The sequence below is a fragment of the Netta rufina genome (genome assembly GCF_964035555.1).
Source record: "Netta rufina genome assembly, chromosome: 13".
NCBI lineage: Eukaryota > Metazoa > Chordata > Aves > Anseriformes > Anatidae > Netta > Netta rufina.
Window position 1 is genome coordinate 1,709,377 of NC_140136.1, and position 14,169 is coordinate 1,723,545.

A 14,169-nucleotide genomic window follows, 5' to 3' on the forward strand; every position below is an offset into this window, starting at 1 on the left:
ATTTGTTATCAGAAAGCGACACAGTGGTGCCTCTTGAATTAAACTGTTAGTATTAAAGAGCAACTGCAGGGGAAGGACTGAAATCCCATTTTTAGGTCCCTTCTTTTCGCTGGAAAATGTCTATTTTAGACACGGCGAGAAGCCCCTATTTGCTGGTTTTCTTCATATCCCCTGCCGCAGTTTAGAGTTTTGTTGTTGCTCGAAGTCTAGTTCGGATTATATAAATCCTAAATAAAGGGGGAGCCCTAGCCAAAAGCCTGTGGTCGCTTAGAAGAGCAGAAAACCCTCTGCCATCCAGCTTCTCGAGAGCCAATCTGGCAGCTGATGTGTGATTCTCTCTGCCTTTTTTCCCTCCTGGAGTCACTTAACACCCTTCTGGGTGATACGGGGGCTGGTGGGGCGATTCCCATCCAAAAGGGATGGGGGCAAAAAAGCCCTGGGCCTCTTTGCCAGCGCAGCGAGGAACGCGTGCCAAATCCATTTGCTCTGGATCGGGCTCCAAACCCCCTCCTGGCCGGCTGGGGAAGGGAGATGAGCTCTGTGCCTTCTCCCAGGGCCTGATCCTGCCTCCTGCAGCGGGCAGGGGGTGCTGGGCGAGGATGCTGCGGAAGGGCAGAGCTGGCTGGCGGCGCCTTCGCCTCTGCTGGGGGAAACGAAGCTCGCTGCTCGGAGCTGGAGCGTCGGTCCGGGGAGCTGGCTGGGGAGCCGCATTCTTGGGCTGTTGAAATAAGATATTTCAAATTCGATTTAAAAAAAAAAAAAAGAAAAAAGAAAAAAAAAAAAAAGAAAAAGAAAAAATGGTTTTAAAGTGCATGCGTTTCTCAAGCTGAAATTGAAATCGAGCGTTCCAGCGGATTCGAGAGGAAAGTTGAGTTCCCGTTTCCCCTTGCGAGGCGTGTTGAAATTTCGGGCACTTTGTTCCACTTCACGCTGAAGTTTCTCAAAATCCCCTGATGGAACAGAAACTTCCGCGCTCAGCACAGCCCCACTGACTGCTGGGGTAGGAGTTAGCTCCCCAGCCTTCACGCACCCCCTTTCTGTGCTCATAACCTCAGTACCATCTCTCCCAGCAGGATCCCAAAGCCCTTTTAATCTCTGCGTCAGAAGGAGAGGCGAGGACGGCGTTTCCCCTGCCCTGGAGCCGTGGGGGGGTCCGGCTGCGAGGCTGTGGTTCCCTGGCAGGCACCGAGCAGCCCTGAACCTCCCCGAGCCGCAAGCGGATGCTGACACCTCCCGGGTGATATTCCAGAACTGGAGCCCTTTGACATCACATTTGGAAATTGGTTCTAGGAAAGTTCTTTTTTTCGGATGGAAAACTGCGGTAGGAGTCAGCGCTGCTGTTTGAAAGGTTGAACAATTACAGGGAAACTAATTTAGCTCGGATGTTAAAACCAGTCTGTGCTGGTAGGCGCAGTCCTTCGAAACGGGGGATTAACGAGGTGAAGTCCTGACAAAAGGTTTGAGGAGAGTTTTTAAACCCGAGCTGGCGTGTGAGGTAACTCCTGGCAGCTGAAGCCTTACAAGTAGGACTTGGTGTAACCTCCCACGGGATGGTTTGGGGTGGAAGGGACCTTACAGATCACCTCGTGCCAACCCCTAGGGATGTCTCCTACTAGATCAGTGATCCTCTCTCTGGCAGAACTGAGGTGTTGGAGATTCCCCCCAGCTCCTCCTTCACCCAGCTTTGGGACGCCAAGGGAGAGGTGGGAGCCCTCGGCAGCCCATGCTGGTGAGAGCTGCTGGTTTGGTGGGGTCAGGAAGCACAGAACCCAGGAACCTTGCTTAGAAAACCTGCTGGTGGCTGCCTAGGAGGGTCACAAAAATGAATTCAGTTGCATCTCAGAAAAAAAAAAGCATGATGAAGCCCCCAGCTCCTCCAGGGGTGCGAGCAGAAGGCAGGGCTGCCTGGCTTGGTGCTCCGGGAGGCTGCAGAAGGGCCCTGTCCCATCTCCTTGCTCGTTTCCATGGGTAGGCAGAGTAATTCCATCGCTTCCAGCCATCAGGAAGACGAGGAGCTGCTGGCCTAGCTCGCTGTCCGGTGTTGTGCTTGGGAAGCTCACAAGAAAATCCCTTCCAGGTCCGCGGGAGCACGGCCGCGGCGAAGCCCCCGTTCCAGTGGACGGCCGCGTGCCTCAGCTGTGGCTGCTTCTCTGGAACAGCTGTCGGGATTCTTCTGGTGCCAAAGAGATAATCTGACTTCAGGGAAAATCTTGCTTTTGGAGGGAATGGTTGTGAAAGGAGGCACGCTGACCTGTGTGGGCTGGCTCTGGCAAGAGAGCCTGATGAGAGGGAACTGCTCTGACCTTCGGATGGCTCCTCAGCAGCCGTCCCTTACGCAGGAGCCCCGTGCCAGCAGGCCAAAGAGACCCACAGCCACCTACAGATGGAGTGGGAAGGAAACAGAGCAGCAGAGGATTCAGCTGCAGCGAGCAAAGAACCAGAGGCTGCCATGGGATGGGATGTGCGAGGTGTAGAGCAGGCCACCTTCCCCTCCTGTCGGCTTCTCCTGCCGTGCCAGACCTCATCTGGGAGCTGGGGGGACCCGCAGGGTGTTGGGGGGACCCACAGGGTGTTTTGGGGACTGATCCAGATGGAGCAGGGGAAGGATGCTGTGTCCCTTACCCCGCTCACAGCCCTCGGCACCCAACCTGTGGGGTCTGCACCAAATCACTCCAAAACGGCAGCTGCTGGCTCGTCACCCCGTGGGACACACACCACAGACGGGCCCTAACGGCTGTCCCAGGGGATGTGGAGCTGTTTTGTCCCCTGGCTGTCCCCGGGGACGTGGAGCCCAGTTGTCCCCACGCAGCTCCCAGCAGCGGGCACCCAGCTCGGCCCTTGCGGGACCTTTGCTGCAGCAGGGGCTGTGCCCATCTGTGCCTGGAGCAGATCCAAGCCCCAGCTGCTGCCCCAGGAGATGTGGAACCGTCCTTTAGGGCTCCCAACCGCAGCGCAGGGCGCAGGGGAACACGGGGAGCGGGGAGCACCCTGACCTGCCCCACCAAAGCCGAGCCGCTTATCTCCCCCGCTGCCAACCCAAACCACACACAGGCTTTACAAACACACGGGAGACAGAAAAAGCAAAACAACCCAGCCCAAAAAAAAAAAAAAAAAAGGTGCTAACCGGGCAGGGGGAAGGGGCTGCAGGGGCTTTTTTGGGCACGGGACCCCCTCCGGAGGGTCTCGGCGCGCCGGCTCCCGGGCACAGCGGGCAGGGGCTGCGCGCCCTGGGGCGCACCGGGGCGCACCGGGGGGCGCTGGGGCCGGGACCCCGGGGAAACCCGGCCTGATCCTGGGGAAATCCGGCCCGATCCCGGCGCAGCCGCAGCGGGGAAGGCTCCGGGAGGGGGCACCGCCTGCAATCGGCGGCGGCTGCGCAGTGCTGGGGAGGCAATGGAGGAGAGGCTGAACGCTGTGCGCGCACGGGTGCGCTCCTTCCCCGACTTCCCCGTGCCCGGTGTGCTGTTCCGGTGCGCGGAGGGGCTGGTGGGGAGGATAAAGGGGTTGGAGGGGGAGGAAAGGGGTTGGGGATGGGGCAGGGGTTGGAGGAGAGGGGCTGGAGATGGAGCAGGGGGCCTGGGAATGGAACAACGGGGTTGGGGATGGAGCAGGAGAGCAGGGGGTGGAGAAAAGGGGATGGAGGAAAGGGCCTGGGGAGGGAGTAATAGGGCTGGGGAGGGAAGAAAGGGACTGGGGATGGAGGAAAGAGGCTGGGGATGGAGGAAAGGGGCTGGGGAGGGAGAATAAGGGGCTGGGGATGGAGCAGTAGGGTTGAGGATGGAGGAAAGGGGCAGGGGATGGAGGAAAGGGGCTGAGGATGGAGCAGGAGATGGGGCAGGGGTTGGAGGAGAGGGGCTGGAGATGGAGCAGGGGGCCTGGGGATGGAGGAAAGGGGCTGGGAATGGAGCAAGGAGCTGCTTAAGGGGTGATTCAGCAGCATGGCAGGTCTGGGCGTGCTTCATGGCTGGGGCTTTGGTCCCTCCCCAGGAAACCACAGATGCCTCTGCAGCAGCCCCGCTACCCGTCTTCCCCCGTGCCTGCACGCCTGCTCTGCTGGGCACGCTTCCCCTGGGTGCAGCGGCTCCACCACGTGCACCTCTGGGTGCTGGCTAAGCGCTCTTCCTGTCTTTGCAGAGACATCAGCCCCTTGCTGAAGGATCCCGTGGCCTTCAGGGCTCTGATTGATCTGCTGGAAGATCACCTCAGGGCGTCTGTGCCCCCCATCGACTTCATTGCAGGTGGGTGTTCACTGGGACAGAGCACGGTGCGCTGGTGCTGCCCGGGTGGTCGGTGTGGGGAGACGCCTCCCCGAGGGGCCAGGAGATATCGTAGCCCTCGGGTGTCATCCGAATTACAGCCTGTGTCATAGGTAACACCAGCAGGGGCTCTGCCCTTGCCCCAGTACTGTGGTTTCCTGAAATACTGGTTTGGGATGTGGCAGACGTCATCTGATGACGCTTCAGTGCCAGTTTTGTAATTCAGTCCTTCCCTCAATAAGAAAAGAGGCATTCACTGAGCACCGAAGCCCAGTGTGCCATGGCTGGAAGGTCTCACGCAGTCCCCAGGGCACGGAGCTCCTGTTTCCAGCATGTTTTCCTTCTCGGAGGGTTTTATCGAGCCAACTGAAACAGGCTTTGTGGTGATAACGCGCTGCAGCACGCATTTTAAAGAGGCTGAGAATGAAAGTGCTCAGGAAGGTGCTGCTTGGACTGGGCGATAGCCCAGGGCTCGGGGAGCCTCAACCAAACCTAGCCAAGTGGCTCGCTGATAACCAGGCTCTGCCCCTGGAGGTGCAAAGTCCCTGGGTGCGTGGCCGGACTGATAGCGGGGCTGAGCTGAGCTTGCTGCTGTAAAGAAGAGCTGGGAGGGAGGCAGAAAGGGCTGCCGAGCTGCTGGGGGAGTCACTGCCGTGCCCCACGGGTCCCCAGCAGCCCGTCTGGGTGAGCGCGGTGCCGTGGTGCACATCTCAAACCCCATGAAGGCAAAGTGCTCCTGGAGTAATTGTAGATGGCTTGCTTGCAGCACGGGAGGATGAACCCGGGGTGTCGCACGGTGGCTCTGCTGAGTTTTTCCTGCTCTGCCCCCCAGGTCTGGACTCCCGCGGCTTCCTCATAGGCCCCCCTCTGGCTCAGAGGCTGGGGGTGGGCTTCGTGCCCATCCGAAAGAAGGGGAAGCTTCCCGGGCCGACCGAGTCCGTCTCGTACACCCTGGAGTATGGCAAGGTAACGCCTGGGGGGGGAAAAAGGGTTTTCCAGGCTGTGGTTGGGGCTGTGAGTAGAGGGGGCGATGAGGCTGGTGGAGGATGCCCCGGCCAGCCCCGATGGGTGCTGAGCCCAGGGGCATGGCACAAATTTTGGGAGCTCCCCGGGGCTTTGTCTCCACGCCACGCACCCGGGGTTGGTGTCGGCGAGCCGCGCTGTGTGGTTTTTTTTTGGGGAGGGCAGGATGTGGGATAAGAGTCGGTGCTAAATTGCTTTCTTTGGCTTGAATTCAAGGGCATGACCATCGAGCTCCCCCTCTTCCAGTAAGTGCTCCGGGTAAATGCCTTTACTGCATGGCTTCGGGGCCGGGCGCTCACCCCGTAACACCGCACCCCTTTGGGATGGCAGAGCCCTAGGCCCCGTAACCCGCTACGGCTGGTAACTAACAGCAGCAGGAGCTCCACGCTGCCACTACTCACGAGATCTGTTTGGGCCAAGCCCCAAATTCATCCGACAAAGGACGTGCCTGCAGCTTTTCCCCACTCCAGCCCTCTGCAGCGTGCGTTTTGGGGCTGATCTCGCTGAAGACGTGTCCGCGTTCCTCGCCGTGTGGGAGGTGTTTCCCTGGGAGGCAAGGCTAAAATGAGGCTGCTCTTTCCACCCTGCAGGCTGAACTTGAAATCCAGAGCGACGCCGTGGAACCGGGACAGAAAGTGGTAATCGTGGACGACTTGCTTGCGACTGGAGGTGAGCGAAACGCGGGCAGAGGGCACGGGGAACGCGCACGAGAGCTCCACGTGCGGGTCTGCCTGCCATCGCCCTGATTTCCCCCCGGGGGAGTGACTTTAACCGAGACCTTGTGCATGGAAACTGCCACCCCGTAACGCTTTGCAACAAGGGAGAGGGCAGGAGCAATGCCTGTGGTGGTTAAAATCGTTGTGGGTGCTAAAACTTGGGCTGTGCGAGGCGCAGGAATGCGCTTTGGGGTTAGCCCCGGGTGCTGCTCCTTCTGCTGACCCTGTGTGTCCTGCAGGTACGATGCGGGCAGCCTGCGAGCTGGTGAAGAGGCTGAAGGCGGAGATCCTGGAGTGCCTGGTGATCATAGAGCTCAAATTCCTGAAAGGGGTGGAAAAGCTCGAGTCCGTCCCCTTCTTCTCCCTGCTCCAGTACGACTGAGGCTCAGGCCGCGGACGGAGGCTGCAGGGTGCTCGCTGCCAGCCCCGGCCCCCTCCTGCGTTGGAGTTGTCGCTGGCTTGATGCCACGAGGGGGTGGGCAGGGGGGAACCTACAATTTCAGTCTGAACTCTGGGCCAGATGCTCCACGAGAGTAAGTCCCAGCCGTTTTCCAAGCCACAGATCAAAGCATATTTAGCGCATGGATCCTTTTTTGGGTTCATCCCGTTGGAAATAGGGAACAGACTGCCTGGGGGGAGGGAGACCACAAAGGGGTAGATTTATTTTTTTTATTATTATTATTTTTTAGGATACCAAAGTGAAAATGTTGCTGCTGAGGCAGGGCAGGGCTGAGAGCTTTTTAGGGCCCAGCACGTGCTTTTGTTTGAGCCGTACCTGGCCAGCCTCCTTTCAAGGGGTTCCTAAAAAACTCAGAAGGTGGGCACAAAGTGATGATTTGTCTCAGGGGTGACCTGATGTACCTGCCAATGAAGGAAAAGCTGCCAAAGCACCAGCTGAGGCATGGTGATGGACTGAGAAGGGTTCAGCAGAGCCCATCGCATGGTTCGGGTCAGCCCCAAGAGCAAGCAGGACTCAACGTGCCAAAATTTGCACCACTGAACACAGCACAGCCTGCGGCCCCGCCTCAGCAGGGGCTGAACCCACTGGTAAAATAAACATCGACTTCTTTTTATTTTTTCTAAACGGTCTCAGAGCTCTCCTTGCCGTAGCTGAAGCTGTTCCATACCCTCCTGAGCATCTCCCTCCGGTCCCGAGCCATCAGCAGAGGCTGTGGTGTGCGCTCCCCATGGCCACCCCAAACGCTTGGAAGGAAGCACCAACCAGGGAGGCAGGATTTGGCCCTTCCAGGTATTTTTTTTCTCCCCACTCTGGCTGCAGGAGGGGCACCCAGGCTGATCCTGGTGGGCTTTCATGGAAATAATTTCCCTGCGCTGGGGATGGAGCGCACCCAGCCCCGTGCTTCCAGCTGTCGGGACCATGGGGGCTATTTTTTATCCCCGTTTTCCCGAAAAGCCACTTCAGCGCTGCTCAGGGAGCGCTGAGGAACATCAAACATCGTTCCCCCCCCCGGGGGAGAAACCTACCCCAGGGCACTGGGATTTACAGCCAGCCCCTGCGTGGAGCCGGGCGAGGCAGAGCCTCGCACGCATTCTTGGCACGAGGCTGCGGGTCCCCGCTGCGAGGCAGAGAGGGGAAAAAAAGTCGGTTCCACCCCGAAGAGCTGTGGAAAAGCAGCTGCTCACCGTGGAAGCGAGCGCGAGCCCCGGCCGGTGCCAGGGCTGGCAGCGTGTGAGGCCAAGGGGTGACATCAGGGAACGTGGGGACGCTGCCTGCGCCTGGGCGGGCAGGGAGAGCCCCCCCCTTGGTGCAGGCAGGAGGAAGATTTTGGGTCCCAGCGGCAAACGGGAGTTCCCAAAGGGGGTCTTGTGCTGAGCCCAGCCCCATACCCTCACCCCACAGCCTCTGCAGTGGGTTTAAACCCCCCCCCGTGAGCCCCCAGGGTTGCTCCTGCTGGGAGCGGGGCTGGCTGCAGGCAGGGTGCTGGAGGAGGCTTCCTTGGGGCATCACAGGCAGCAGGATGAAGGATGGGCACCTCCCTGCTGCTTCTTCCACCTTTTTAACCAAAATCTGCGATTCTGAGCAGCCGAGCTGAGCGCACCCAGCACCAGGCAGCCCCCTCCTGCCCCACAGCAGCTCCCCAAGCTGGGTGCACCCCGGGCAGGCACCTCTTGCTGCAGCCGGGACCCTCCTCAGAGCACCCATCGCTCCTCCCCAAACCCTACAACTGGTCCCCAGCAGGAGCAGCCGGAGCTGGGACCTGCCCCAAACCAACCCCCCGCTGCCTCCAGCCCTCTCCCAGCTCCCGTCCCGTCCCTGTGCCGCCCGGGCCCTATTGACAAAAGCTGCATTCAGCTCTCGGCGAGCCCACGCTCACTTTTTCCAGTCAGTTTTTCCCCAGGAGTTGGCCGGGGACCCGGCCCTTCCCTGCGTGAGCGGCCGGGGCCCGGTGCCACGGGAGAAGCGCGGGGCGGACGAGAGCCGGCTCGATTTAAAACATTTAATGCAAAGATGTTTGGACAAAAGTCCCGTCGTCGTTTCCAGCCGGGGCTGGAGATGCGCGTTGCCCTCGCCCTTAAAAACACAACAAGGCCCCGGAGAGCCAAAACAGCAATTGGGGACTTCTCCTCTCGCTCCTTTCCTCCTCGTCACCCTCTCTCCCCTTGCCTCCAACCCCAACACCGGTCCCTGGGGGGAAGCTCCTGCCTCGAGCCTTCAGGAGAAGGACCAGGACAGGTCAGAAACTCCTCGTCACCACCCCAGGACTGCCTGCCTTCACCTTGGGGTTAACTACAGCCCCCCGGGGACCCTGGCAAAGGAACTAGTTACAATTAATGCCCGCTCTCCTCTTCCTCAACCACCCCCGGGGCTCGCTACGCCTACGGAGACGATTGCACAGGGGAAAAGCCCGGACCCTCGTCGGGCTCAGAGCGCTTCAGCCTCCTTGGCCACCTTGGTGAGCCTCTCCACCACGAGCCCGACGTCCTTGTTCTTGTCCAGCTTGATGTAGGTGTCCGTCCTGATGGCGTGGATCCCCACCCAGTCGGGCAGCAGCTCGGCGAAGAGGCGCAGGTGCTTCTCCATCTCTCCTACAGAGGAAGGGGGAAAGCAAAGCAGCCGGCTGAGATCCCCGCACCCCATCCCACCCCAAACCAACCCCCCCCGGGAACCATCCCAGAGCCCCGGTGCGCTCCCCGTTTCCTACCCGCCGTCATCTGCGTGGGGAAGCTCTCGGCCATGCGGGCGCACGCCACCTCCAGGGGCAGCGCCGGCTTCTTCTCGGCCACGAAAACGTTGCGCAGGACGCGGGCCATGGCCGGCAGCCTCCCCAGCAGGGCCAGCCGCTCCTCCTGCCCCGCGTCCCGGGTCATCAGCGCCTGCAGCCTCCTCGCCTCCTTGGCACGGATCTTGGGGGGGGGGGGGGGGGGGGAGAGGAGGGAGGAGAAGGGGGTCACAGGTGCAGGCAGGACCCCTCCGGCCACGTTTTGGGGCCAGGATGGAATTACTCACCCGCTCCAGCAGCTCCTGGGACACCCCCTTCAGCGCGCTGGAGGTGCTGGCAGGGGACGGTGCTTTGGAAACCACCGGTTCCCCCGCACCGGCTTCAGCGGTTCTCAGGGCCAGGTTGGCAAGAGCTTTTTCCATCTGCTCATGTGGAAGAGGGAGGAGGAGTTGGGTTGCAGCTGGGAGGAAGGAGAAGTTTCCCCTCCGCCGCCCCCCACCTCCAGGGGCCACCCTGCAGCAGCCCGGCACCCCCCCACACACCCCTTTGACCCATCCAGGGGGACAGCTTGGTGTCCTCCATCTCCTCTCCCAGCCCAAATCAGCTCCTCCAGCCCCAAACCAGCCCCGTGCACAGCCCAAGGTCACGATATCCAATCTGGGCTCCCCCCTGCCTCCATCTTCCAGCTCTCCAAGGCAACCCTTCCCCACTCCTACCCATTAACATCCTCCCAGAGGAACCAGTTTGGGGTCTGGGACCCCCCCCCAAAAAAGGCAGCAGTTGGAGCCAGACCCCGTCCCCGCTCACCTTGGGGATCATCATGCCCCGAGCTGTGCTCAGCAGCTCCTGGGCCGTGGTGATCCTCTCCTCCTGCGGTGGCCGCGGCAGCTCCACGGGACTGATGTCCGGCACCTCGTCCACGTTGAAGCGGGGATGCCAGCGGGTCAGCTTGTCCTCGGGCACCACCATGGGGGGCGTCAGGCCGGCCAGGAACGCCTGGAGGGGGGCAAGAACGGAATCACTGCACCCACGGGCTCGTGGCCACGCTGTGCTCCCAGGAGAAACCCCAGGATTTTCCCTATTCTTCATCCCACAACATTGCCTGCCCGCCACGAGCACCCACAGAGCCCACAGCCCCATAACATCCTTCATTTTGGGTGCCACCCCAATGCTGTGGGTAGCACCCAGAGCCCCCCCGAGGCAGAGGGAGCAGGGGCTCACCGCGTGGTGCTGCTTGACGATGTTCACCAGGCTGCGGTTGAATTCCCTCCTGCGCTCCAGCAGGCGCGACGCCGAGAGGTGCGGGCGGCCGCACAGCTTCTCGTCTGCCAGGAGAGGGGAAAGCATCACCTGCAGCGCGCCCCAAAAGCATTTTCCAGCCCTGGCGACTCGGTGGAGGGAGCACAGAGCGCGCCGGGGACCCGCAGCTCCCCCCCGGACCCACCTTCCCCCAGCACGGGCTCCAGCGTGAGCTGGTAGTCGGACTTCTTAACGCCGCTGCCGAAGGTGGGGATGTTCTTCTCCTGGCGCAGCCGGTACGAGGTGGGGTACACCGCCTTGATCTGGCCCACGTGCCGCTCCTCAAACTGCCTGCAACGGCAGCAGGGAGCTCAGAAACCCCAAGGACGACACCAGGGAGCTCCGAAACCCCAAGGGACGATGCCAGGGAGCTCCAAATCCCCAAGGGACGATGCCAGGGAGCTCTAAAACTCCAAGGGATGATGCCAAGGAGCTCCAAAACCCCAATGGATGACACCAGGGAGCTCCAAAACCCCCAAGGACGATGCCAGGGAGCTCCAAAACCCCAAAGGATGACACCAGGGAACCAGCCCCAGCGCCTGAAGCTGGGAGCCCCGAAAAGACCCATCCAGATCCTCTCCGACTCACTTGCGCATCATGTCCTGCACCCCCTGCTTGACCTTGGCGAAGGTGATGGTCTCGGCGCGGTTGAAGAGCATCCCGGCGATGGTGTCCACGCTGCGGAACATCTCGGCCAGCACCTTGTACTTGTAGGGCAGCGTGAGCCCCGGCGGCTGGTCCTGAGCGAGGGCGTGGAACCGCTGGTACGCGGGGAGCTTCTGGCCCCTAGGGGAGGAGGAGAGGTGTCAGGGCACCCCGCTCTGAGTGGGTGCAGGGAATGGGGCACGGGGACAGCCCCGAGCATGCACGGGGGGGACTGAGACCCCTATAGGCTGGGACTGGGGTCTCGGAGAGCACCCCGCTGCCAGCAGGGCTGAGCTCGGAGCCGTGCGCCCACCCCGGTTGGGGCAGGTCCCCTCTGATCCCGTTGTCTGAGCACCCCAACGTGGGTCACAGCCTGCCCTGTGCGCCCTGGGGACGGGGTTTGGTGGTGGGGAAACATTTTTTGTGCTTTTTTTTTTCCCCCCAAAGCCTCTCCTCACCCATCTCCTGCTGCTGCCGGAGCTGTTGTCTCCTGTGCCTGTGCTCCGCTCGCCGCCACCTTGTCGCGGAGCCGCAGCTCCAGGCCCCGCAGGGTCTCCAGGCGGCCCCGCAGCTCAGTGCCAGCCCCGGCGGGGATGGGAGGCAGCTGGGACGGGGCCTTCATCTTCATCTTCATCCTCTGCAGGCGGCTCCGCAGCGCGGCCAGGTCCTCCTGGGGGTGCGGGAACGGGGTCAGGACGGGCTGGGAAGGGGGCAGGGGACGGGCAGAGACCCCGAGCCCACCCACCCCATAACCACCCCCACCCCAATCCCAATCCCAATCCCAATTCCCGTACCGGCTCCATGCGCGGGGCTTTCCGTGGCACGGCTCCACCGTCCTGCTCCCGGCTGGGGGATCGCGTCCCGCCCACCGGGGGGGGCTCAGCCGGGGGGGGGCTGGCAACCTGCGGGACACCGGGGCTGCGTTAGGGACCGTGCGGGGAACCCCCCCGGGACCCCCCGGCCTCACACGGGGGGTGCCGTGGGGGCACACCGGGGATGCTGCCACCCCCCTCCCGTGTCCCCCCGTACCGCAGGCAGCTCCAGCCTCTTCCGTGCCGATTTCCCCCCGCGCTCCCCGGTGCCGGTCCCGGTCCCGTTCCCGGTTCCCTGCTCCGCTTCCATCTCCCGGCGGCTCCGTTTCCTGCCCGCCAGCCCCGGCACGGCCGGGACAGCGCCGCGGGACGGGGTGCGGGGCGATGCAGGCAGCGGCGGGGGGGCTCCATCCTCGGCCTCCCGGTGCACCGGGGCTCCCCCGGGGGGTGCCTTCAACCGGGAGCCGCCGCCGCGCTTGGCTGGGACGGTGGCGGCCGCCTTGGCACGGCCGAAGAAGTCGGTGAGGCGGAGCTGCGCCATGGCTCCGGTGTCGCTCCCGGTGCCGCTCCCGGTGTCCCGCTCCCGCTCTCCCGGTGCCGGCGGCGCGCGCGCGCCAAATCCGCCGCTCTTGGCGGGAACCCGCGCGCGGCCGCGGCTCCGCCCCCTCCCCCCAGGCGGGTCACGTGGGGCGGAATTGGCGCCACGGGGCTCTTAAAGGCGCCGCGCTCCCCGCGCGCGTAGGGGCTCCACGTGGGTGGGTGGGTGGGTTGGTGGGGAGGGGGCTCGGCGGTGCGCAGCGTGTGTGGGGTCGCAGGGGGCTGCTCGCTCGCAGCCCCTATAGGGTGGAGGTGCCCAGGGTGCTGAGTTTTGGCCGTAGGGACCCCCCCCAGGGGTGCTGAGCTGGGTGCAGCAGGGGTGCGTGCCATGGGGCGCAGCGCATGGCGAGGGTCCTGCCCCAAAATAGGGCAGGGAGCCCTCAGCCTCGTTCCTTCCCCAAAACTCATAGGGAACCAGCCTGTAAAAGCTGCTGCTGCTTGGTGGCTGCGCCCCATAAGCAGCCCCGGCTGCAGAGGCTGGCTGTGGGGTCCCCATCTGCATGGCTGGGAGTTAATTATGGCACTGCCCGGACATGGAGCAGCGTGCCCGCCCGGAAAGCTCCTTGCCGGGCACTCAGGGCCGTGCCCGCAGCTCATTATGGGGCCGCGCTGCTCTCAGCATGGCTCTTAGCACCATGAGCCAGGCCGGCAAAGTGGAGCGGGGCCGGATTCGGCTGCGCGAGGCAGGGCTCAGGGGTGCCGTTCCCCGCGCCCATTTACTCCCGCAGCCTCCGCTCGGGGTGCTCGGGGCTGGGAGCAGGGGGCTGGGGTGGGCACCGTGCGCCGCCCCTTCCAGGATCTGCTGCGGGTTTGGGGATGCAGCCTGGGGCTCGTGCAGTGATGGTCTCCAGTGCCATGGCCGTGAGATTTACAGCCTCGTGGTTTGGTGCTCACGAGGGTTTTATTTGTATGAGTGAATTTTCCTGGGTGCCAGCCTCAGAGGTGGCTCAGGTGCCTGCAGCCCACCCCAGCTTCCACACGGGGCTGTGCCCCCACCGAACCCATTTAGGGGGGTCCTTGGCTCTGTGCTGCGCATGGTTTGGGGGCTGTAGTGATGTCCATATGGACGGGGCTCCTGTGGCAGTGGAAAGAGCCCCAGGGGAGCCCGGGATGGAGAGCGGAGCCCACCGAGGCAGGGAGCAGGTCGGCAGGGAGCCAGCTGGATGCCCGGCCATCGAGCGAGCGCGTTCGGAAAACAGAGGCGGCGAAGCCAAAGAATGCAGAGAATTTTACGGGCTGATGCTTCCTGCTCCCGGCAGCTTCCAGCACTGCCTGGGTGCCGCGGTGCTGCCCTCGTGGCTGGGTGCGATGGTGGGACACGGGACGGGGCACCCGGCCCCACGGGGACACGGCTGCTCGGGGGTCCCGGGGGCTCCTGCCCCAGCTCCAGGACCCTGCATGGGCATTCCCAAACCCTGTGCAAGTCGTTCAGCCTCAAGAATCCCTGATCGCACTTTTTTTTTTTATTATCATTACCCCGAGGAGCAAACGGGAGCCGCGTCTTTTTGCAGATTTCACCCTTTTCTTGCAATTTCCCCGCTTCCAACGCCCCCCTACCCGAGGGCTGCCTGCGGGGCTGAGCCCGGCCAACTCGTGCCAGCGATGTCCGGGGGCTGCAGTGCCCACGGGCGGCGCTAGG

At 62.6% G+C, this 14,169-nt stretch overlaps 2 protein-coding genes across 2 annotated transcripts; one reads left to right on the forward strand and one right to left on the reverse strand.

Annotated features, from left to right (window-relative positions):
* The first annotated feature begins 3,376 nt into the window (after window positions 1–3,376).
* On the forward strand, window positions 3,377–7,053 carry APRT (adenine phosphoribosyltransferase). Its single transcript, XM_084294399.1, has 5 exons — window positions 3,377–3,470; window positions 4,135–4,238; window positions 5,089–5,222; window positions 5,870–5,948; window positions 6,235–7,053. The coding sequence occupies exons 1-5, from the start codon at window positions 3,394–3,396 to the stop codon at window positions 6,375–6,377; spliced, it is 537 nt and encodes a 178-aa protein (XP_084150525.1). The 5' UTR covers window positions 3,377–3,393; the 3' UTR covers window positions 6,378–7,053.
* A 1,497-nt stretch (window positions 7,054–8,550) lies between these two features.
* Window positions 8,551–12,474, reverse strand: CDT1 (chromatin licensing and DNA replication factor 1; the record flags this gene model as incomplete). Its single annotated transcript, XM_084294613.1, has 10 exons — window positions 8,551–9,043; window positions 9,160–9,361; window positions 9,465–9,599; window positions 9,985–10,173; window positions 10,399–10,502; window positions 10,622–10,767; window positions 11,065–11,262; window positions 11,580–11,791; window positions 11,916–12,023; window positions 12,151–12,474. The coding sequence occupies 10 exons, from the start codon at window positions 12,472–12,474 to the stop codon at window positions 8,880–8,882; spliced, it is 1,782 nt and encodes a 593-aa protein (XP_084150739.1). The 3' UTR covers window positions 8,551–8,879.
* Window positions 12,475–14,169: the final 1,695 nt, after the last annotated feature.

Bases quoted from the DNA above. Each gene is read 5' to 3' on its own strand.
- APRT (XM_084294399.1), top strand. From the start codon at position 3,394: ATGGAGGAGAGGCTGAACGCTGTGCGCGCACGGGTGCGCTCCTTCCCC. The intron at 4,239-5,088 runs GTGGGTGTTCAC...TCTGCCCCCCAG, and splicing joins CCCCATCGACTTCATTGCAG to GTCTGGACTCCCGCGGCTTC. The intron at 5,949-6,234 runs GTGAGCGAAACG...TGTGTCCTGCAG, and splicing joins CGACTTGCTTGCGACTGGAG to GTACGATGCGGGCAGCCTGC.